This window comes from Plectropomus leopardus, chromosome 16, assembly GCF_008729295.1.
Source record: "Plectropomus leopardus isolate mb chromosome 16, YSFRI_Pleo_2.0, whole genome shotgun sequence".
In the NCBI taxonomy this organism is placed as follows: domain Eukaryota; kingdom Metazoa; phylum Chordata; class Actinopteri; order Perciformes; family Serranidae; genus Plectropomus; species Plectropomus leopardus.
Window position 1 is genome coordinate 28,867,306 of NC_056478.1, and position 22,952 is coordinate 28,890,257.

The window sequence follows — 22,952 nt, forward strand, 5'->3', positions numbered from 1 at the left end:
GGTGTATCAAAGAGTTATTATCTATCATCTGTCTACCTGCAGCTAATCGCACAAATGCTGCATTCATGTGAAGTCAGAAAGTCGTAGTTTCCGAGTTGGGAAGTTGTTCTCCCGACTTTGTTGTGTTCATGTGCTTTGAGGTCTTAAACTGGGAAAAACAAGGAAGCTACAAAGATGGGTTGCATTTTAATGCTAAGAGCATTTAAACAAGAGCTTTATAGCTGTTTCCAGTTTATTAATTATTTTGTGTGCACATTTATGACTGTGCACTCAAGAACTTGTGGTTGCGGTGTTTCACAATTGTTGAAAATATGTTGTTTAATACCATCATTGACAGACGGTCCTCTTAATGGTCCTTGACTCAGTCCTCTTAACTGGCTGGTAGGAGCCACAAATGATCAACAATGGCAAATCACATAAGTCTTTTCTCATTTCCCAGTTTGCACATCCTCCGTTACTTTCCTTACCTCATCTCCTCATGTCTTAGGCCACGTTTAGACGAGAGCAGCCCTACTAAAAACTGAAAAGTCTTTGATTTGTGTGATTAAAAAAATCTGCGTTTATATGATAACAACGTGAAAACAATCCTCGTGTACAAAGATGCGAAAAAAAAAAAGGAAAACTTTTATATCACTTCACCTATATAAGATAAGATCACCCTGAGGTAAACTGCTGTGCAGCAGCTGCAATACAAAGTTGAAAATACACAAAAAGTCAAAGATAACAATAAGGTGCATTAAACTACAAGCATCAAAAAAAGGATGCAAATAGCAAGGGTCAGGGAATAAGTGCAAAATATTCTTTTAACCACAGAAATGATTGATTTTATTCAAGTTACATCTACAGAAAGAAGAGAAACCTTGTAAGGATTTTTCCATATATAAATATATGTGTATATGAAATGTAACATTTAAAAAAACAGCTTTCATTTTAAATTTTGAATGTCACAATAATGGACTTGTCCTTCCAACAATTGAGCTATTGATCACTGCATAATGACAGTGACCCCTCATGTTTTAACTACAGTAAAGTCCAAGCAGGAATTGATTATTTTAAAAATGTGTTTTATTAGCTCTTCAAAATAAAACATCTTATTCTAAAAGTCATCCACAGCGTCAGACATTTATCTGCAAAAACAGCTGTTTGTCTTGTAATTAAATCATGATTGGATATTGACAAATGTATTGATCTGTTGACCAGACAGTGTCAGCCCTCATTGCCAGATGTCACGCATGTCACTATTTCAGACATCAGTGACTTGATTTGAACTGGATTTCTGTGGGATGACATTTTAACCCTTTCCTTATGTTACAGAGTCGTTCTCCAGCCTGTTGTGGAACCTGCACAGATACTACAGCCAGTTCTCCGACTGCATCCAGAGCCATATCAGTCAGCTCAGACAGCCCATCGAGAAGGAGCTCAAGGTCTTTATCAGTGTCCTTTATTATCAAACTGTGTCCAAACGTGTCAAAGTAACACAGTGAAAGCACATTTTGAAGTTTTACTTTGAATCTGCAATATTCTTCCAACTCTTGACTCTTGATTGTAGGCTATATTTAACATGTGACACATATTGGTATACAATATGTGTATATAACTGTATAACTGTATATTTGTATATATTCTTATGTTATTCCAACGTATGTAGTATATCTGTGTTCTTTGTCAAAGCATTGCACACATATTCATATATTTATATTTTGAATTTACATAATAATAATTTTATACATTGCACTGTAGCAAACGACATCGTTTTACACTTTTCACACTCAGCACATCATTACAATTTAAATATTCACATATTAGTGCTAATTGTCTATTAATGTATTTCTTTTCATTTATATTCTTACCCACTTACATACTTAGCATACTACACTGTACATACTTTTATTTTTAAATATTTACATACTAGTGCTAATTGTTTAATATTACTGTAATTTTATTTTATACTTTTATATATTTGTGCTGGTACGTATTTCTACTTGTGATAATTCTCCATGGTGGCATCAAAGCAACTATAATGAACCACAGTTTTCCCCCGGAGATTGATTGATAAATTATTTCTGATTGTGATTCTGTAATTGTTGTCCGCAGGACTTTGTCAAAGATCTCCAAGTGGAACGATGTCAGTTTCTGGTCCATCAAGCAGTCAGTGGAGAAGACACATCGGTAAAATATCAGTCTGCTGTAAATATTTATTGTTTGTGATAACAAATGGCTGCTTTGCCACCAACACTGTCCTGCATTTATTCTCTCAGGACTCTCTTCAAGTTTGTCAAGAAGTTTGAGGAGGCTCTGAACGGTCCGAGTGTTCCCGCGCTGGTGGAACAGGGAAGCAGCGCCAGTTTGGACAGCGTGGACACCAATCTGGAGGAGACACCCATCCATCGGGTTCACAAGGCTCTGAGGAGCACCCTGCCCGGGAAGGGCCGCGATCTGCAGGTACAAGAGTTTTTATTGCTACAGTTACTGTAGTTACTTTTACTTTTACAGTTACTTTTTTTAACTATGTTTTTATTGAAATTTGTACATCAAAATATGGATGGACAAATATATTTTTCCTCAAAGTCACACACATTCCCACATTCCATTCCCTATATTTATATTTAGTTTCATTTTTTTGAACAATATTTAAAAAGTAGTATAAATAATAATAAATATAAAAATAAAACTATAAAATAATATGTATTATATATAAGAAATATTAAAACCATATAAAATAAATCTATGTATTGTATATGTATATAATATAAATTTATTATAATAAAAAAAATAACAGACATCAAAGTAATAAAATAAAATAATTGAAATAAAAGGCTATCTATATGAAATTTCCTTTTCAGTCAGTGATTTATGTTTCGTTGGCCAAGAAGGAAATAAATGAGTCCCAAATACAATCAAACAATATATGTCAACCTCATCAATTACGTGCCATCACCTCCTTTTTCCACGTTCCAAGTGATGTGGGTTCTACATTTTAATGATCGTACTTGCATGGAGAAGTCATTTTCATTTGCCTTGATGTATGTTGTCATCATATTCAATCAATTATTGTCATGTGTGTGATGGTAACACACAATTAATAACTTAAATGGGTGTTTCAGCACGAGGACCCGGATGAGGGAGTTGAAGCTTCGTCTCTACAGGGTCGTCTGCCTGTTCTGACCAGGAAGATGAAGAAACTGTGCGTCCAGATGCTGAAGAAAAACCCGGCTCCTGAGCTGGCTGAAGACCTGGATTACTTCACCGGTAACAAACCCACTTGTACAAATAGATATCAAAGTCTAATGTAAAAAGTGACATCATATTAACTGTGAGCACATTCAAATGGATAGACACTTTGGATTTGAATTGCCCATATGGCCTTTCCTTTGGCGCCACCCTCAGGATCATTTACATTTTATTGGTCATTTGGTTCACCACATAAATCAAGACTAAAATATCACTACGACTGTTGCCGTGAAATGTGGTGAAGACACTGATGTTGCCCTCTGGATGTATCGTAATAGCATTGGTGATACTCCTTCAGAATAGGACAAAACATGTTTTTTTCCGCGCATCGCATTTAAAAGATTTCATAATACCAATATGATTGTGGTAAATTTCAGTTATTGAGATAATTGTTAATATGGTGTCAAACAGCAACAATAAAGGAGACTCTACAAAAACCTGCATGCACACACTGACTTAAGAAAAAGACAAAAGATCTTCATCAAGCATTGGCATATTTTATATTGAAAGATATGTTATATCAAATTATTGAAAAGTCTGGCCTTTTAAGAATTTTTTTTCTTTTTTTCTAGTGAACATCCTTTTAATGAGAACAGATGCATTTCCTGTCTGTGATGCATTAACAAATATTTGTTTCTAAACAAAGTGTAATAGCGATATCATTTCGACTGTTTGTAATTTACCAAAGCAAAGACATCAGACATCCATTCATCATAATGGTGCACCTTAACAACCCTGTGAAGCCTGAGCAAATAGGCTTGATTTCTTTCAAAAAACATGGGGGAGATGGAAACAAGCAACAAAAAAAAAAAATAAATAAATAAAAAATAGAATAAAATAAATAAATAATAAAAACAAATTATTTTTAGAAGTATATTTTTTAAAAATTTATTTCCTATATTTTATTATATTTTTGGAACATGATTTTTAATATAAAATGCTATAAATATACTTCTCTGGACATAAATCCCTATTTTTGAATAATTTTCTAAAAATAAACAAATTGTCAAAACTAAAATAAAATAAATAATTACTTGCCTTCTAATGTTTTCGTAAGAAATCAAACCAATTTGCTCAGGTTTCAAAGGGTCAAATAGCTTGTGAGAGTTGTCTGAAAACAGCACAAGAAAACTGAGGTCAGTGCAGATTTTGAAGGGTTAATATGTTGCAAACCCCTCTGTGTTAATGCAGGCGAGGTCATCAGCAACCTGCGGGACCTGCAGAGTCTCACCATCGACACATCAGCAGAGAAAGAGAAGCAGAAAGCCGAGGTCAAACACATCCTGCAGCAGAAGCAGAGAGCCCTGTCGGACCTGTTCAAGATGCTCACAGAGATTGGTGAGTTTTCCTCCCTGATTTACAGCTGTCACATTATAGTTTATGTCTCAGTTCTTCAAACCTCTCTCTATATATCGTCACATTTAGGTCTGTCGTATCGTAAAGGCCTGACATGGAACAGGACTGCTGACCCAGAGGAAACTCTCTGTATACAGCCGCTGGAGATGAGCAGCGCTCTCTCTGCTGTCAGGAACAAGGAGCAAGTTGAGAGCATGTAAATACAACCAAAAGCATTTAACATTGCATCTTTTAGAGACACTATGTAGCTTCTGAAAGAATTTGTAGTAAACAAGTCTTCTCTGTTGGACATTATTTATTAAAAGAATACTTCACTTCAGTACACCCAAGACGGGTTGTGGTGCAAAAGCCTTGATCTAGGATGAACATAATGGTGGTTAATGTTAGCTGATTTTAGCAAAGCTCACATAGTTGTTGTTAAATTACCACTATCCCATAATGTGGCCAATCTTCAACCAAACGTGCATACCAGTAGCCTTTTTTTATAACAATTACAACTGAAGGAAACTCTATTGTCAAAGATCCATCAAATTTATTAATTAATGTTACAGAAAAAATATGTCTGATAAATTCAGACATTAAAACTGTAGTAGTGGACAACTCTCCAGAGCAGGGGTTCTTAACATACATACAAGTTCAAGGCACTGTGAGATAAAATACATTTCAAGCTAGCGCAAAAGAAATGGAATTGTTTTCCTGCAAATGGTTGCTTGTGTGATATTGCTGTTCAAAATGCCTGTGCTCTGTGTCATAGTGGCATTTAATATTTCTACTCTTCACAACTCCAACTGTCTCTGTGCAGGTCAAACACATGGGCTTCGTGCTGGATTCTCTCTGTCCACTTGTCTTTGAAAACTCTGTTTTCTTGATCGACTTTTCTTTTCTTTGCACATTTGGAGAGTGAAATCCTCATCACATTTGCGATGTAATGTTCAGGCAGAAGATGCCAAACCCTCGCTTTCTTGTGCCTGCCAGTAACCGTTAACTAACTCTGACATACCATGACTTAAACATCACACACTCGTCTTCTGTCAACGTTGCCATGACAACAGTGTCAAACAGGGAAATTATTACATTATATAAGGCTTCATCTCGGGCCAGGATCTGTATCAATCTCCAAATAGATTATATTCTACAAAACTTACAGTTCATTACATTATATTGTTGCATTCCTAATACATTGTGTGGGCTGGGTCTGGATTGACCTGCCGTCCGGACCAGGATCCAGACTTAGAAAACGTCTGCTATAGAGCATGTATTCTGTACTCTCTGAAGTCCTTCTGAAGTCTGAAGCCTTTGCATTCTCTGTGCTGTAGGTTGTTTACGGAGTTGCAGACAGCGTGGGATGGATGTCAGAAGTACTTCTACCGTTCGTGGGCCAGGAGGACAGCCCTACTGAGCGCTCTCCAACACGCTGCCAAGGTCAGACACACACACTGATCATTTCGTGGTCCACATCATAACAACGTCCAGCATTTACTGCTCCTACAGCTCCCTATCTGAAAGTTATGACACCGAGGGCAGATGACGAGCAAACTTTAGCATCTTTGTGTGTGTTCCTGTTCTGTTGCAGGAGCTGGGTCTGGGGAACATCGAGCGCTGCAGAGGTTTCTCCTCTCACCTGTTCAAGCTGCTCCTCAGACAGAGGCAACGACTGGCCAAGCTCACAGAGCAGTGGGTCCACCTCAGGTCAGTCTGCTGCAGCACCTCTGTGTTTACAAAACACAGTGTAGAACATGGCTGTAGGCTTGGTGTCAGAAGTATAACTGTATTTTAATCCTAACTATAGATTGCTATGTCTTTAGCCTTGATGTTAAATTCCAGCATTTTTATTGTAAACGATAAGACATCTGGATTTAGGAAGTTGGATCAAAGGTCAATGTTTTAAGAGTAAAACAAACTTGGGGTAAAAATAGGAGGAAGACATGTGCCCTTACCCCTGAAGAAATTACTACATAGTGAGGCCAGAGGCTACAAAACAGCAGCCACCTTACTGTAGTTTCACCTATTGTCTCTCTTGGCTCATCACTGCTTTCAGGAGGCTAACAGACAGCATCCAGGGCATCAAGGCCCAGCTGCAGAGTCACAGTGAGGACCCAGGCTGCACGCTCCCTCCCCAGGCCTCTCTGCAGGGCTGGGTGAGCAGAGGCCAGGCGCTGGCCGCCCAGTGCACCACCCTCCTGCAGCAGCTGGCCTGGCTGCTGCAGTGCTGTCCAGAGGACCTGCAGCAGAAGGAGGAGATGAGCAGCTGCAGGCAGCACACCCTGAGGTGCCCGTCCCCGCTGGCAGCACAGCGCCAGCCCCCTGGCTGTCTGATGAGGAGGGGAGATGCCGCCTGGTGCCACCTGAACCAGCGCATGAGTGCCATGTTGAAGCAGAGTCAGAGCCTGAAGGTGGAGCTGGATAGTGTGATACAGCAGACCTCTGACAGAGAACTCCACACATGGTAAGACACAATCACTCGACTTAATTTGATTTAGGAGTGAGAAAAGGCCAAAACTGTCAAAACAACACTGTCATTGTCCACAGGAACCATTTCGTCACATGCTGCTCAGCCTTCGACCAGCTTGGAGGTATGGTGGCTCAGATGCGCAGCGTGGAGCAGCTCTTCACCTCGGCCATGTGCGTGGGAAGCGTAGACAGCCAGCCAGCTATCACGCAGAGCCTTCAGCACGTCAGAGGACAGGTGGAGTCCAACATCACCGAGTTCACCACTTGGAAGACACAGCTGCTCTCCCTGGGACACCAACACTCAGGTGAATACACTGACCAATTAGTCAGATACTTGTGTTCCTTTAGTTATTACTGACAGACAAACAAAGGAGGGTTAAAAAAGCAGCTTTTACTGCTGGTTTAACCCTTTACAACTTGGATCAGCATCAGATTTGTGGTACTGCATTCAGATGCCTTTCGTGAGCTATTTGAGCCTTTGAAACCTGAGCAAAATGGTTTTATTTCTGTCTTAAAAAGGCAATGACCAACTTGGCAAGAAATGTCCCACCAACAGAAAGAAAGTAATAACAGGTGACAAGAAAATGACCTAAAAATTAGTAGATAGTAGATAATAGAAAATTGTCCAATGAAAAGGAAAACATTTCTGGAGAACCATATTTATAATTTCAATAATTTTGTATTTAAATCATGTTACAGAAAAATATTAATATTATATAAAATATATATACATATTTTTGTCATTTTAAGCACTCTTTTAGGTCATTTTTGCTGATTTTTTTCTGGGCAATTTTTTTTTTGCCTCCCTCCCCTACTAATGTGCTCGGGTTTAAAAGGATTAAAGCAGCGCTAGGACTGAAATCACATTAAGTACGATGGTTCTGCAGCTCCTCTGCTTTATCTCCAACAGATCAGCAGCCTGCTTTCTGCACGGAGTTCTCTGCTGAGCTGGAGTCAAACATCAGCACAGTGCTGTGTGCTGTCCAGACTCTGGTGAAGAGACGGGAGAGAGAGCAGCAAAGAGAGCAGCCTGAAGACGCCAGGAGAGGTGAGAGTGGTGCCAGAAGTGCTCTCTGCAGGACTGATGTATAGAAAAGGGAACACATTTAAAATCCCACTCAAATCCTAGTGTTGACAGCAAGTAGGATGTTTACATCCAATCCTTCAGTCAGCTTGATGCAAAACACAGCAAGCTGTGTTTGAGCTTTTTCCCACCACTTTGCTCATCAGTCTAGTTTGGATGCTTCTTGTGCTTGACTGAAGACGTCTCACTGGATGTGGTCCACAGAGCAGGGCTGTATGCAGCCTATACAGAAAAAGTTTTTTGTTCTGTGTATTCTGCGAGGGCCTCCAATGTTCATACTGAAAACAGTGATTTTGGCTTGTTTTTAATCCCCGTTATTCTCCTTTGATCCTCTGTGATCCACAAGCTGTTTATGTCTACAGAATCACTGGTAGATTTTAGCTTTGTGTGTCAGTTTTATGTAAAACACTAAAAAAAAGAATTTCTGAACTTGCTTGAAAATTAGCATCTTGCAAAGTAATTTGTTTGGCATTAGGGGTCGACAGATCATTGGCCTAGGCAATAATCGAGGGTGGATTTAGCATTTTACTGATTATCTGTATCCGTGTTTTATTTAAGTGATTGCTGGAAGAATAGTTAATTAAAACATGTCAAGAATGTGTCATCATGGGAGGAACATTTACTTTGTAAAATCTCAGGGAAATATTTGTATTTATTCATTTTTAATTTTTAATTTTCACTTGACTTTATAAAAAAAAAGTTGCCACTTTGCTTGTTTTGTGGTGGCAGTTTTGTGGTGTTTATTGACAGAAAGATTTAAATTTTTATTGTAAATGTATATCGGTTCCAAATATTGGTTATCGGTGTCATTAACTAATAATCAGTATCGGGCCTGTAAAAAACAATATTGGTTGACCCCTATTTTGCATGTTTAAAAGCTCCTTTTCAGTAGGACAAACAAACAGGGTACACAGTTATGTAAAAACATCTCATTACTTCACCTTGAGGTCTGAAACCTTGAAGCTGTTGATAACTTATTGTAAATAAAAAGGGTAAAAAATGCACAGGCACCAACAGAGGGTTTAAAAAAAACTTGATATATTGGCATGACGTGTTTTTCCTGATAGCATTATTGGTTTTCTGTATCATGATAATTGATGTTTCAGAGGGTGCTGTCGAGGAGGAGGATGAAGAGCCTGTGGAGGACCTGCTGAAGGCCGGTCACCTGACTCGCCTCCTGGAGGAGGAGCTGGCAGCTGAGGTGGAGGCTCTGTGCGTGGGAGACGTTAGTGCCGGGCTGGAGAGGCTGCTGAGCACCCTGAGGACACACAGAGACTCCTGTCAGCCAGGACAGCTGCAGGTACCAAAAACTGCTGCTCATAGGCCCTTATGATGTCAGCTATTAAAACAGACTTTATAGATAAAAAAAAAACATGACTTTTTTTAAGGTCTCAGTTCCCTTTAATGAAAACAATCTCTTGTATTCAGTCTGTTGTAGTGACCTGATGAGGGAGCCATGTTTCCCTCATGTGTCTGATAATACAGGCAGGGCACTGTATTTGTAACATTACTACATTCTTTCGAGTCATATTGTTTGTCATTAACAGATGCAACAAACAAACACATTTATTGACAATCGTGGTAGCAACTAAGTGATAAATATATATTAACTTGTTATCAAGACCTTTTTTTTTTTTTTTTTTAACAAGAAGTGGTAATAATGTGAAAACAGACACATTTACACATTACACATTTATTTTCCAATAATATTTCTATTGAAGAAGAGAGAGCTGACTGGTTTGCTCTGTGGATCACAATCAAATGTAGGTCACGAAATAGTATCGGGTGCTCATGGAAGATGGTGAAACAACAGGATAAGGCGAGAGGGAAATCCAGGCACTCCAAAAGTATGCTAACTTGAAAAACAAGGAGGATTTACATTAAAAAACCTGTCTTATAGCGGCTAAATCATTAAAGAAGCCAACATCGGCCTCCATCAAGACTTCAAAAACATATGCACTGTGGATGTAGCCCCGCCTATATAGCGGCAGGACCCAGTAACAAATTGATCATTTGTTACTGGGTCCTGCCGCTATAGTAGTAGTCACATGATAGACAGGTAAAAGCTGAGTAAATAACAAAAAACGTAATAACCAAAAAGGAACATGAAATAAGATGACTTGGCTTTTTTAATGATTTAGCCACTATAATAAAGGCTTTGTGTTGTAAATCCTCCTCGCTTTTCACAGTTAGCATACTTTTGGAGTGCCTGGATTTCTCTCTCGCTATACCATATTTTTATTGAACTTTTTGCAAAGATGGGAGACAAAGAAAGCACAATGCATAGCAATAATACTAACCGTATACACATTACGAGCAACTAAATCTGGCAAGAAAAATCAAAAACAAAAAAAAAAAGCAGACTATAAAAGTAAATAGATAAATACATGAACATTAGGGAGTCCAGGAAGTCCATGGAAGACAGCCAATCACACATTGCCAAGCTTGGCTTCACATCCTTTTCAGTGACTGGCTTTTACTGATACAGTGACTACATACTTGACCCTTGTGCATCAGTATCACCATCTTCCTGTCTTTCTGCTCTGTGTGTGTGTGTTTAGGAGGTGAACAGAGCGTGCAGGATGCTGGTGCAGCTGGAGCCTCTGCTGGGGATTTACTCTGACCTGGTGCGGTACTACGTTGCTGTGTCACTGGGAGCACACAGGAGCACCGGCAAGCTGCTCTCTGTACTGGCCAGCATCTTCACTGAGCTCGCTCAGAAGGTAGACACACAACACAAGTTACTTAGTTATACTTTAAAAATGTATTGTTTTTTTATGTAATACGGGCATTAAAAGGTTATTACGTTGAACTTTAAGCATTAGTGGCTAATGTTTGTTGTGGCTTCCTCTGCAGGGTTTCTGCCTCCCTCAGGAGCTGATGGCCGGTGGAGACGGAGAAGGCGCCACAGAGTTTCACGACTATGAGGGTGGAGGTATAGGAGAGGGCGAGGGCACCAAAGATGTCAGCGACAAGATTGAGAATGAAGATCAGGTCCTTTTACTTAAAATTTCCATACAAAAGTAGTAATATGTCCACTAAAAGTGCTTGTTTTTGTCACTGACAGGCTGATTGTGTTTGACTGATCGTTAATGTAAGCGTTCATTAACATTGTAGCACAACTGACATGACAATACTGCTTCTCAAGAGTTAGTAAAAATAATATGTGGCATGTGGAGCTAAAACATGTAGAGGCTATGCTAAAAAATAGAGATAGTTTAGAGGAGTTTTTGGCTAATAGTATTAATGAACACTAGAATGAGTCTCTCAGCCAGCAATTACCTGAAACTGCCAAATTAATAGAAGCTTTTCATATACAGAAGGTGAATCATTTGACCCACATGTCTCATGAAGCTATCTCTGTATTATTCTTCTGGTAGGTGGAGGACACTTTCCAGGAGGGTCAGGAGAAGGAAGAACAGCAGGATAAAGGAAATATCAAGGCAGAGGACAACGCTATCGAGATGTCAGAGGACTTTGATGGCCAAATGCATGATGGGGATGAGAATGAACCAGGTAACTGACACCTATTTTTTTCCCACTTAGTTCTTGAATTCCCATTGCTAGCTATAGCAGGACATTAAATTAATATATGGATTTTAGTAGAAATGTTTCCCAGAGTTGATTTTTCTTCTTTTAACCATCTGCAGGTGAAGATGATGAGTCGGATAAAGAGGAGAACGAGGAGCTGGATAAAAAGATGGGTGACCTGGGTGAAGGACAGACGGATACTCTGGATGAGAGGATGTGGGGCGATGATGAGGGTGATGATGAAGAGGAAGGGAGTGACAAGGAGGAAGAGTCTGGCCAGGGCATGGATGAGGTACAGAGCACAGAGTTACCACAAAGGTTTTAAGAAAACATATGAAAAAAGGGACAGTTTGAAAAAGAACATATGTGGCGGTAGCTGACAGTTATTGAAAGCCTGCCATTTTTAAGTGAAGCATTATTTAACCCTTGGAAACCTGAGCAAACTGCTTTGATTTTATGCTAAAACATGGAAAGAGGGCAATAAAGAACTTGACACAAGACATTACCCAAAAAAATAGCAAGAAATAAGCAAAAAAGTTAAAGAAAGTTACCTGAAAATTATCAAAAGAATATAAAATTTAAAAAAGACAAAATGGTAAAAAGAAAAGAAACAGCCCCAAAAAGTGCTAAAAAATGAAAAAATCTAAAAAATATATGTATGTTTTTTTTCTGTAACAACATATCTACAAATTTTTCTGTAATATATATATATATATATATATATATATATATATAAAATTATATATAATTATAAATATATTTTTCTGGAAATTTTCCCTATTTTTTATTTCCCCCTTTTTGAAAAATAAGCTAAAAACAAACAAACAAAAAAAAGTTGCTCACTGCCTTTGCCCCCATTTTTAGGGAGAAATCAAAGGGTTTCAAAGGGTTAAACCAGTTTGATGTCACTTTCATCAATGTGCCTTATTTTTGTACTGTCTCAGGGTGAATCAGAGCTGGTTGCTAAAGACGACAACTTGGATGCTGCAGATCCCAACAAAGACAAGAAAAACCAGGACAAAGACGAACAAATGGACATGGAGGAGAAAGAGAAGATCAATGAACAAGGAGACGAGGTATTCTTTTAATTAACAAGTGAAAAAAATCACAGAAAACTCTCCCTGCACTAAATTAGTGAACTACAGCAATCAATAACCATCCCCTTTATCTTTTTACTTTTGCTTTAATTCGGGATTAGAATAAGAAGCAAAAGCAAATCTCTTACTGAATGTGTTTGCTGTTTCTGATCCCAGCGGGAGTTTGACGAGAATGAAGTGGACCCCTATCACGGTCAGCAGGACAAGAGACCTGAGCCTGAGGCCATGGATCTGCCTGATGATCTCAACCTGGACCAGGATGAGGAGGCTGGAGACGAGGGAGAGGGCGAGGGGGAGGGTGACGGTGAGACCTGAAAACTAAGCCTGCTGTTACTGTCTCCGTACAGAAACAACAACAAAGTTCTGGAAAAAGCCTTTTCATTCTAAATGTTCCATTTGTATTTCCTGTTGAGAGTGTTTGTTAATGCAAAAGCTGACAGGAAGAAAACAGGGACCAATACGGTTGCCCTGGCAACAGAATAGCAATGAAAAATGTCTATTGCTTTTTTGTGATCAAATTATTATTTCATTTTGTGCAGAGTATAATAATAAATCATATACTATATATATAATATATACATACATACATACATACATATTTTTTTATATATATATATATATATATATATATATATATATAGATAGATAGATAGATAGATAGATAGATAGATAGATCGATAGATAGATAAAAAGCCGCATCTCATCCATATGTGCCCATATGTTCACAAATTTTGTGGGTATTGATACTCCAAAAGGAAGGTTAACCATTTGTCTAAACTTCTTATATATGATAGCTTTTAACATTTATTTTTCGTTATTTATTTTGTCAAGCAGTCTTTTTGTCCAATTTGGAAAAGCCCATCACCTTGTTTTATCATATAAGTCAATGTGCTGTTTTCCCTCCTCAGAGGACAATCCATTCGACGTTGACGAGAAAGCCATGGCCCAGGATGAGAAGGAAGATGGACAGAAAGAAGGAGACAAGGATGGGGAGGAGGGAGCAGAGGCGATGGAGGAAGACCAGATGGAGCAGCCAGGAGAGGAGAACGGTCAGGAGCCCAAGACTGAAGAGCAGGAAGGAGGAGGAGAAAAAGCAGACGGAGACGAGGAGTCTGCTGAGAGAAAGATGAGAAGAGGAGGAGGAGAAGGAGGAGAGGGGACGGGAGGCAGGAAGAGACGAAGATCTGGCTGTTCCAAACGACAAAGGACAGAAACCAAAGGTGCCTTTGTCAGAGAACTTCTGTATCTATGCATCAGCACTTGGATTTGTTCTGTGTGTCACTGTTGGGACTTGTAATGCTTGCAGGAGGAGGAGGAGGAGGAAGGAGCCGGTGAGGATGAGGAGCAGCCTGAGTCGGCTGAGAGGAAGGAGCACAACACCGACGGTCAGACTGGAGAGCAGAATGTTCAGAGTGATACAGCTGTGGAGCTGGCAGGAGAGGCGTCCGAGAGAGACCAAGCTAAAGAGGTACACTTTACCTTAGCACATGGATTCACGTCTTGTGATTATATACAGTATAATATTGGACATATCTCCAGGTCAGAGACAACTTTAGTAACAAAACTGAACAAGTGGAGGATAGAGAATCTATCTATAGAGAATTTGCACTGAGTGCAAAACTTATCAAGTCCTCTTTTGAAAGGATATGTGAAAGAAAATCAGGCCTGGAGATAAATTGATATATAGGTGTTTTTTGTGCAGTGGAAAAGAGCTTTATGAATCCCTTTTCCACTTCACAAAAAACCCACTAACACCCACTAGCATCTGGCTTTTTAATGTAATGGGAAAGAATATGATCGGTATTTGCACCCAGGTCAAATGCCTCCAATTCTGACTGGCATTAATGGAACAACAGGAACACAACACCCAGGTGAACACACAAATGTTAGCCCCTTATCCAGCAAAATGCAATGACGCGCCAACGCTATATACCATCTGTCTCCTCCTAAGCAGCGCTCTAACAGTGATCCAAATTAGTCTGCACTGAATTTGAAAGAAAGACTGAATAAAGAGTAACCATCGTAAAGTTTTCACAGGCCTCCATCCATTCTGCTGTCTGCTGATTGCCTGTTTTTCAGCCTGTCAGTGATGTTGAAAGGCACACCCAAACAACCCACACACACACGCATATGCTTGTCTGCTGCAGAGCCGTGCCCCCCATGTTGTTGTAATTATGAATTAATTTTTCTGGTCTGTTAGGAGCATGGGAGCGGAGCCGCTGATGCTAGCCAATCAGAGGGCCACCAGTCAAAACTGACAGCGAGGATGGCTTCCCAGAGACAGACGCAGAGCAAGACTCAGGTATGAGCAGCCTCTCAGAGAGAGCACAGCAGGAAATCTGCCTCCTTTTTGTTTGTCAGTCCAACTCATTAGTCTCTTTATTGTACTGTGCTGATCTAGAGCTTCAAGAGAAAACCTGGTCAGGCAGACAACGAGCGGTCCACAGGAGACTACAATGAACGTGTTAATAAGCGTCTGCGCACAGTGGAGAGCAGTAAGGATTGCTCTGAGGACAGCAGGCAGAACGATGCTAAGCAGGAGTCTGACCTGTATGAACACATCAAACAGGGAGAGACGGCCTACGACACTCAGACATACGGTCAGTGATACACACCTGACTCTCCATGAGGAAGGAAAATGTGTGTTTAGTAACAGCTTCTGTGATGTTAGATATTAGATCGTGTTTTTAAGAAGTGTGTAAATGAATGTAATATTTGCTGTTGTTGCTGCTCCTGCGGTTTCCAGATGTTGCCAGTGCAGACCAGCAGAAAGAAGCCGGACCTCACCAGGAGCAGAATGAAGAGCAGAACGATGAGGAGGTCGCCATGGAAACAGAGAAGCAGGAAGAGGACCTCCAGGCTGCGGAGGTCCAGGAGCTGAAGCCTGAGCAGCTGGACTCGACCAAGGCCTCCCAGAAAGGTGGCTCATTTCCTCCTGCTCATTTGGACTTTAACCCTTAGCACTCTCTTTAATATTGCACACACTGCACACAAAATAATAATTTTAATATTACATATTAATATTAGACACACTGCACACAAAATTCTTTTTTTCAAAATCAAGCTTTAAAAATATTATAAACTGCTATTATTTTCGTTCACTGAGTTAATTTTTCAACCAACATCAGTCCAAACATACAATATTCATTCATTATCAGAATTTTGGCGCATTTTTTGCACTCAACAGTATCAGTGTAACAATGTATTTTAGACTTATTGTAGGAGCTGAGCTGGAAATTCCAAGGTTGAACAAAAATACTCTATAATCTTGACAAAATGTATGCCATATGCATGAAGACAGCCAAAATCATCAAAACATGAAGACTAATAAAACACGTAAAATGCACCAAACGGTCCCTAAGGGTTAATACCTTGAAGATGTTACAGAAAGTATTTGAAAATGCACACAGAAGTCCAAGAATTTTGAAACCTGCACATCATCTGACTTCTTCCTCTCATTGTTGTACAGGTGTAGACAGTGGAGAGATGGAGATGCAGAAGCAAGGAGAGGAGGAGGATGAGGAGAAGTGGAAGGACCGACAAAATACCAGAGAAGAAGAGCAAGCAGACAGACGCACAGACTCCACGATTCACACAGTCCCTGAGCTGCTGTTGGACTCCATGCAGGTACAAAACTTTTCTTTCTTTTTGTATTATTTCTCTGTTGCATGCAAACATTCATAGGTCTCAGGACAGTAATAATTCATACGTTGCACTGAGTTATCAAAGGCAAACCTTAAAGCTGTTTGTGTGTGTGTTTGCAGAAGACAGAGAGAGACCCAGAGGAGATCAGGAGGGAGATGGAGCTGCAGCTGGAGGCGTGGCACAAACTGGCTCCAGGAACTCAGGAGGAGGTGAGGACGACCCTGCAGATCAGATTACTCTACCGGCTCATATTGAACATATTGCAATTTAATTTACATTGTTGCAAAACCTTGGCAAATAGACTTTGTTACAGATGTTCTGATGATCATGATTGTTATTTCAAGCATGATTAATTTTAATTTAGAGAGCTGTGTGCAGACAACCTATTTTCCCATCTACTCTCATAAAGTGTCATCGCCCTCAACCATCCTCTTGCACTTTAAAAGTCTCGGCTTGTGCCTAATTTATTGAAACTTTGTATATTTTCAGTGTCATTCAAATGTTGTATGAAGCCCAGGTTGTAACTTGTCACTTCCGTGTTCCAGGAGAGCGCGGCGGCCTCCATGTGGCACCAGTACCAGACTCTGACCTCAGCTCTGTCCCAGCAGCTGTGTGAGCAGCTCCGCCTCATCCTGGAGCCCACGCAGGCCGCCAAACTCAAGTGAGCACCAACACACTCACCACCTGAGTTGTCATTAAGGATGTTTTAAATTATGTAGTGTGGCTGAGACACATTTGAGGCACATTTATTGTCCCCTCCAACATTGTAATAACAAAGTTACTGGTTTTACCGGCTCTCCCTTGGTTTTGTACTGTGCGATGGAATTCAAAGGCTCTTTGTTTACCACTGTTGATGCTGAAGAGATACAGTACATGTTGTTAAATGTATGTGTGATGTCCCGCTGCTCCACAGAGGCGATTACCGCACAGGGAAGCGCCTGAACATGAGGAAGGTGATCCCCTATATCGCCAGTCAGTTCCGTAAAGACAAGATCTGGCTGAGGAGGACCAAGCCCAGCAAGAGAGAGTACCAGATCTGTCTGGCTGTAGACGACTCCTCCAGCATGGTGGACAATCACTCCAAACAGGTAAGAGAGGCCTTTTCTGCAGCCTCACATGTGCTTGTATGGATTTCTCCATGATTACACGTTTTCCTGAAGTTAGCATATAGCTACATGTACTTGCAGCAGGCTGACTGTAACAGAAAATAGCAGCACTTTCACTGTGAAAAATCAACAATCAAAGCTTCTGTATTAAAATCTTGACAATCAAACAGGAATATTATCCAAAATCAGGGAGAAATTAGCAGTTAACTTACAGCTGTGCACTGACTGTAATGAGGATGGCAACTGTAAAAGATCACCAATACAAACTTCTATAATAAAATCTTCGCAATCAATCATGTTCCAGCATAAATATGATCCGAAATCAGGGAGAAATTAACCGGCATCTAGAACTAAGATTACATTTTTCACTGGCATAAGCAAAAAGCTGCATGTGGCAGTTTACTTGCAGCTGGGCAATGATTGTAACAGAGTATAGCAGCACTTTTTACTTTGAAAAATCACCAATAAAAGCACGCTTCCCTGACATTAGCATGTAGCTACATGTAGCAGTGTAGTTTACACATGTAAATACTTGTAATAGGACTTGGAGCAGATGACAGTAGTTCAACTACACAAGAAACCTGTGCTCCAGTAAAGGAGCAATTATGACTTTAAAGGCCAGAGAACAGTGATAGAAAAGAAAGAAAGAGGAGGCAGAGTATAAAGAAATCTGTCACGAATAGATGGCACCTCGTCTCCAAGGTAGAAAAATGTGAGGGTTTTTTTAATCTTACAGGAGTAACTTTTACAAACGTAAGATTTTAAAACTTTGGCCATGAATAAAATGACGAAATTACATCATATATATGAAAATAAATATAAAGAAAACAAAGAGAACATTACAGGTCTCCTTTAAGTATGTTTAAATAACCTGCTGTGTGTGTGTGTGTGTGTGTGTGTGTGTGTTTGTGTGTGTGTGTGTGTGTGTGTGTGTGTGTGTGTGTGTGTGTGTGTGTGTTTGTGTGCGTGTGTGTGTGTGTGTGTATGTGTGTGATACAGCTGGCGTTTGAGTCCCTCTCTGTGATCATCAACGCTCTGACTCTGCTGGAGGTGGGACAGGTGTCTGTGTGCAGGTACGCTTATGCATCTACAGTATGTATTTGATTGTACAGTAACAAAAAAAAAGCAATTCAAACAAAAAGTGCAAGATGGAAATGTTGTGATGTCATATTTGATGTGAAGCTAACATTGAACGCCTGCTGGTGTGTCCAGTTTTGGCGAGCAGGTGCAGCTGCTCCACCCCTTCCAGCAGCAGTTCAACGATGAGTCCGGAGCTCGGATTCTCAGACTCTGTCAGTTCCAACAGAAGAAGACCAGAATAGCACAGGTGGGAGGTTTCTATGTACTGCTCCTCCATCCACTGTCCTTCACGTAAACTCAGATGTCTGAATTAATAAATATTATGTTTGAATTGTGTATAGTAGTAGATGCCATTACATAAAATATATATTTTTAAAAAAAACATTCTCATTAAGCATTTTGCTTTCATTGAACCTTTTTCTTGATTAAAATGTTATGTTAAAATGCTCTACTCATCGTGTGGCTTGTTGTATCAACATATGATGAGACTGATGTTGTTAAAGTGCACCTCCTCCTGTCAGACTGACTCTCTTAATGTTCTCCTCTGTAGTTTTTGGAGACTTCGACAAAGATGTTTTTAGCAGCACGACAGCAGACTCCTGGATCTCTAAACTCTGGTACGATTCACACTTCATAGGTATCTGGAGAATAACCAGCTCAGTAACCATATGTTGACCATATGTTGTTGTTTTCTGTGAAATTCTGGGTAATCAAAGACATATTTGTTGCCTGTGCAAGCAAAGTTGGCCAGTGCAGCTTGAATCAGCAGAGATGGGACACTATTGATTTCTTGGATTTTAGGACATTAGGGGCTCTTAGATTTGAGGACATTTCTAGGATTTTTGGGAATTTCCAGGAGTTTAGGGTATTTCTAAGATTTGAGGAGGTTTCTAGGAGTTTTAGAACAATTTTTTGATTTTAAGATATTTTTTAGGATTTTCGGATGTTTCCTGGATTTCAGGGCATCTTTAGGGTTTTGGGAAGTCTCCACTGGCACTTTTTTGATAACCAAAAAGTATTCTATTTTATTTTTTCTATTTATTATTTATTACTATTTTTTTCTATTCTATTTATCTCTGTTATATTTCGATGCTGTTTTATGCACTATGGCACCTGATGTGTAGTAAAAGTGCAAAAACAATTCCCAGTGTGTTTTATTATGAATTAGAAAATGGTTGGGGGGCTACCCAGCACCCTATCAGGGACCAGATTAGGCCCACCGGCCATAAATTGAGTACCACTGATCTACTCCACATTAATGTCCGGTGATGAAAAACTTTGTTCACACTAACAAACCTATTTGAGCTGCATGTTAAAATATGACCCACTGTTCCTCTCTGACCTTTGACCTTCATCCACAGAGACGGCCCAGCTGCTGGTCATCGTGTCTGACGGTCGAGGGTTGTTCCTGGAGGGCAAGGAGCGGGTGATGGCAGCTGTGAGAGCAGCACGAAGCTCAAACGTCTTCATCATCTTCGTTGTGCTCGACAACCCCAACTCACGGGTGAGTGAATGTGAATTTGACCTTTTTACTTTTTAAATCTGCAGACACAAAGTGTAACTAAAGCCCGGCTGTCCTGCAGGACTCCATCCTGGACATCAAGGTGCCCATCTTCAAAGGGCCGGGAGAGCTGCCGGAGATCCGCTCCTACATGGAGGAGTTCCCCTTCCCCTTCTACGTCATCCTGCGAGACGTCAACGCCTTGCCAGAGACCCTGAGCGACGCGCTCAGACAGTGGTTCGAACTCGTCACGGCAGCCGACCAATGAGAAGCCATCTTTGACAGGAAGGGGAGAAGCAGGCAGCAACTAACTGCACAACGCCACTCTGCTGCCAGCCTCTCAGCCTCGACTCAATAAAAGGACTCGACAAAAGAAAAAAAGACGGATTTGCCGCTGTACATGTGCCTTTATTTTCTTATTATTACTGTAGATTTGAGTAGAGTTTGATAGCAACCTTTGCTGTTTCTGTCTTTGTTATCAGGGGAATTCTCCGTTTCTTTTGTAATGTCATGAGGATTGCTTTAACTTGCACGTCTGAGATGAAATGATAAAAATGTGATTCCCTTTCGTGTGAAACACCTCAGTGAAGAGTCAGTAAATACCTCTGTCCCCCGTGTACAGTAGACCCCAAATCCTGTTTGTGTGGATGTTTTATTCGGTGTTACGAAGGTCATCAAATCATTCATCTTCAGTGTGAGCAACATGTACAGAGCTGACGGAGGAGAGACGTTGGATTGCGTTTTAAGAGAAACCTTTTTAAGTTCATGACACAACAGTAGCATGTTGGTGTGGCCATGAATAGAGGAAAAAAATGTGCCTTGGAGAGTAAAACGGCATCTCGCTTTACGCCTGAATCAGCTGAGGAGGTGACGGATGAGAGGCGTGCTCACGGCTCTTTCAGGATTTTTAGAAACTCAGATCTCCACACTTTGAAGCACAGAGACTGCAGACTCCAGTTTTGATGACTGCCCCCCAAGTACGACCCATTTTTGTGGTTTTAAAGACATATCTGCTGTGTTGATCTTCCATCCATACTGTGTGACTTCTGCTCAGCTGGAGCTCAGAGCTCATCTCGTGTCTCGTAGGAGTAAGTGTTGATGAAATGTTTATTATCATCTCTGTGTTTTGTAATGTGGACTGACATGTTAGCAGACATTGATCATATTTAGGAGGTCTCTTCATTGCATCCATCTGTTGAGCCATGATGACATGAATGATCCTGACAATAAACAGTTTACCAGGTTGCTCTGCCTCTGAGCTCCCAGCTTCATCGAAAAAAAAATCCCTAAACTTGTGTTATCGAGGCACAGATCGGAATTTTGAATATTATATCTCGAGAAAGTTGCCTACTATTCCTGCTATAGATGGCACGGATCAAATTAAATAATAGCAGGGAAAGTGGAGTTGTAATTAACCCCTAAAAATCTTGAGCTAGATCACTTTTCTTCTTTCACAAGTATTGAAACATTTGAACCCGAAGCAGGTGGGTGCAACTGCTTTCAAAAGCATTGGGGAAAAAATGGCAACTATTTAAGAAATGTTCATCAAACTGCAAGAATTTAGTAGATTCAGGAAATTATTTTGAAAAATAGAGTGGAAAAAGGAAAAATCTGGGTAAAATCTATATTTTTATTATAATCATGATTAAATATTTACAGTTTGGTTTAAAAAATGTTCCGACATTTTATGCACTATTTAGGTCATTTCCTTGTTTGTTTTCCTTTCCTTTCCTAACTTTTAAACTAGTTTACAGGTTATTTTACGGACGTGTATTACTGCTATACAAAGTCGGGACTCATAGTTGACACGTGGATGAGCTTTTTTGACGAATTGGTAAACTGATGTTTTGACATTGTTCTGCTGTTGTTATTGTTGATTTTTAAAGAGTCATTGGCTGTACTGGTGGACACAAGTAAAAAAGTTAAAAGAAAATTACCCAGAAATAAGCAGAAAAACTGATATGTAGCTTTAATATATTTTACCATATTTTTTCTGTAACATAAATTTAAGCATCAAATTATTATACTTTTAAAGACAGTTTTTGGACAATTTTCCTTTTTTTTGGATTATTTTCTGAAAATAGTGAGACATTGGTCTCTTCCTCTGTGTTTTCAAGAGAAACCAAACCAGTTTGCTGAGTTTGCAAAGGGTCATATCGCTTGTGAAGGCGTCTGAATGTAGCACAAGAAAAATGATGTGGATCCAGGTTAAATGCAACAAGTGAGAAATATATGCTGCGTGTGTTACATTAACCCAAGGCTTTCATTTTAACGGGCAGGAAACATAAACAACAGGAAAACCGCATTATTCCTATTATTAAACTTGCCACCGAAACAAAGTTTTCTTCACCAATTCAGTGTCTCGCTGCATGAGTAACTGATATAAAATTGCGACAACCTTTTTTGTGAGGGGCAAAGTGCTCTTTGTTTGTGTTGTGGGCTTGCAGACTGTCCTCCGCGCCACCAGAGGGCGACAAATACGTCGGAAGTTAGTCGGAATACGGAAGTTACTCGGTGGGAGGGAATCACAACATCCGCTTCAGATGCTCGCGGGCACAGCTGTGTCCCGGTCAGACTGTCGGAGATGACGGTCTCAAAGTTACCGTCTGCAGCACTTTCTCTAAAACAGGTAATAAGCACAAACACTGGAAGGGCTGCAGTTTCGTTAAAAGCTGGACTGGTTGTCAGACTATAATAACCGTCACGCGGTCAGCTAGCAGCTATTAGCGGTGTTAGCTTGTTGGCTAACGTTAACGTTACGTATGTTTAGCATTGCTAGCTGGACTTTTGAAGGCTACATTTGTCCATCTGTTATCGTTTTTACGAATTAATGAAGACTTTTACTGGTTGATTGATTCTGTATGCACTAT

General features: G+C 40.0%; 1 protein-coding gene across 1 annotated transcript in view; it reads left to right on the plus strand.

Moving 5' to 3' along the window:
- mdn1 (midasin AAA ATPase 1) overlaps nt 1-21,327 on the plus strand; it is a 75,096-nt gene extending 53,769 nt beyond the window's left edge. The window contains 33 exon segments of the mRNA XM_042502992.1: nt 1,315-1,436; nt 2,108-2,169; nt 2,259-2,442; nt 3,105-3,249; nt 4,423-4,569; nt 4,657-4,783; nt 5,904-6,009; nt 6,161-6,276; nt 6,626-7,033; nt 7,117-7,343; nt 7,949-8,086; nt 9,229-9,422; nt 10,684-10,845; nt 10,979-11,116; nt 11,503-11,638; nt 11,773-11,945; nt 12,598-12,729; nt 12,907-13,054; nt 13,659-13,869; nt 13,871-13,970; nt 14,057-14,218; nt 14,951-15,052; nt 15,152-15,350; nt 15,497-15,670; nt 16,220-16,377; nt 16,515-16,604; nt 16,941-17,056; nt 17,309-17,483; nt 18,501-18,574; nt 18,714-18,828; nt 19,132-19,198; nt 19,943-20,085; nt 20,165-21,327. Of these exon segments, the coding sequence (XP_042358926.1) occupies nt 1,315-1,436; nt 2,108-2,169; nt 2,259-2,442; nt 3,105-3,249; nt 4,423-4,569; nt 4,657-4,783; nt 5,904-6,009; nt 6,161-6,276; nt 6,626-7,033; nt 7,117-7,343; nt 7,949-8,086; nt 9,229-9,422; nt 10,684-10,845; nt 10,979-11,116; nt 11,503-11,638; nt 11,773-11,945; nt 12,598-12,729; nt 12,907-13,054; nt 13,659-13,869; nt 13,871-13,970; nt 14,057-14,218; nt 14,951-15,052; nt 15,152-15,350; nt 15,497-15,670; nt 16,220-16,377; nt 16,515-16,604; nt 16,941-17,056; nt 17,309-17,483; nt 18,501-18,574; nt 18,714-18,828; nt 19,132-19,198; nt 19,943-20,085; nt 20,165-20,350 (4,937 nt within the window). The 3' untranslated portion in view covers nt 20,351-21,327.
- Nucleotides 21,328-22,952: the final 1,625 nt, after the last annotated feature.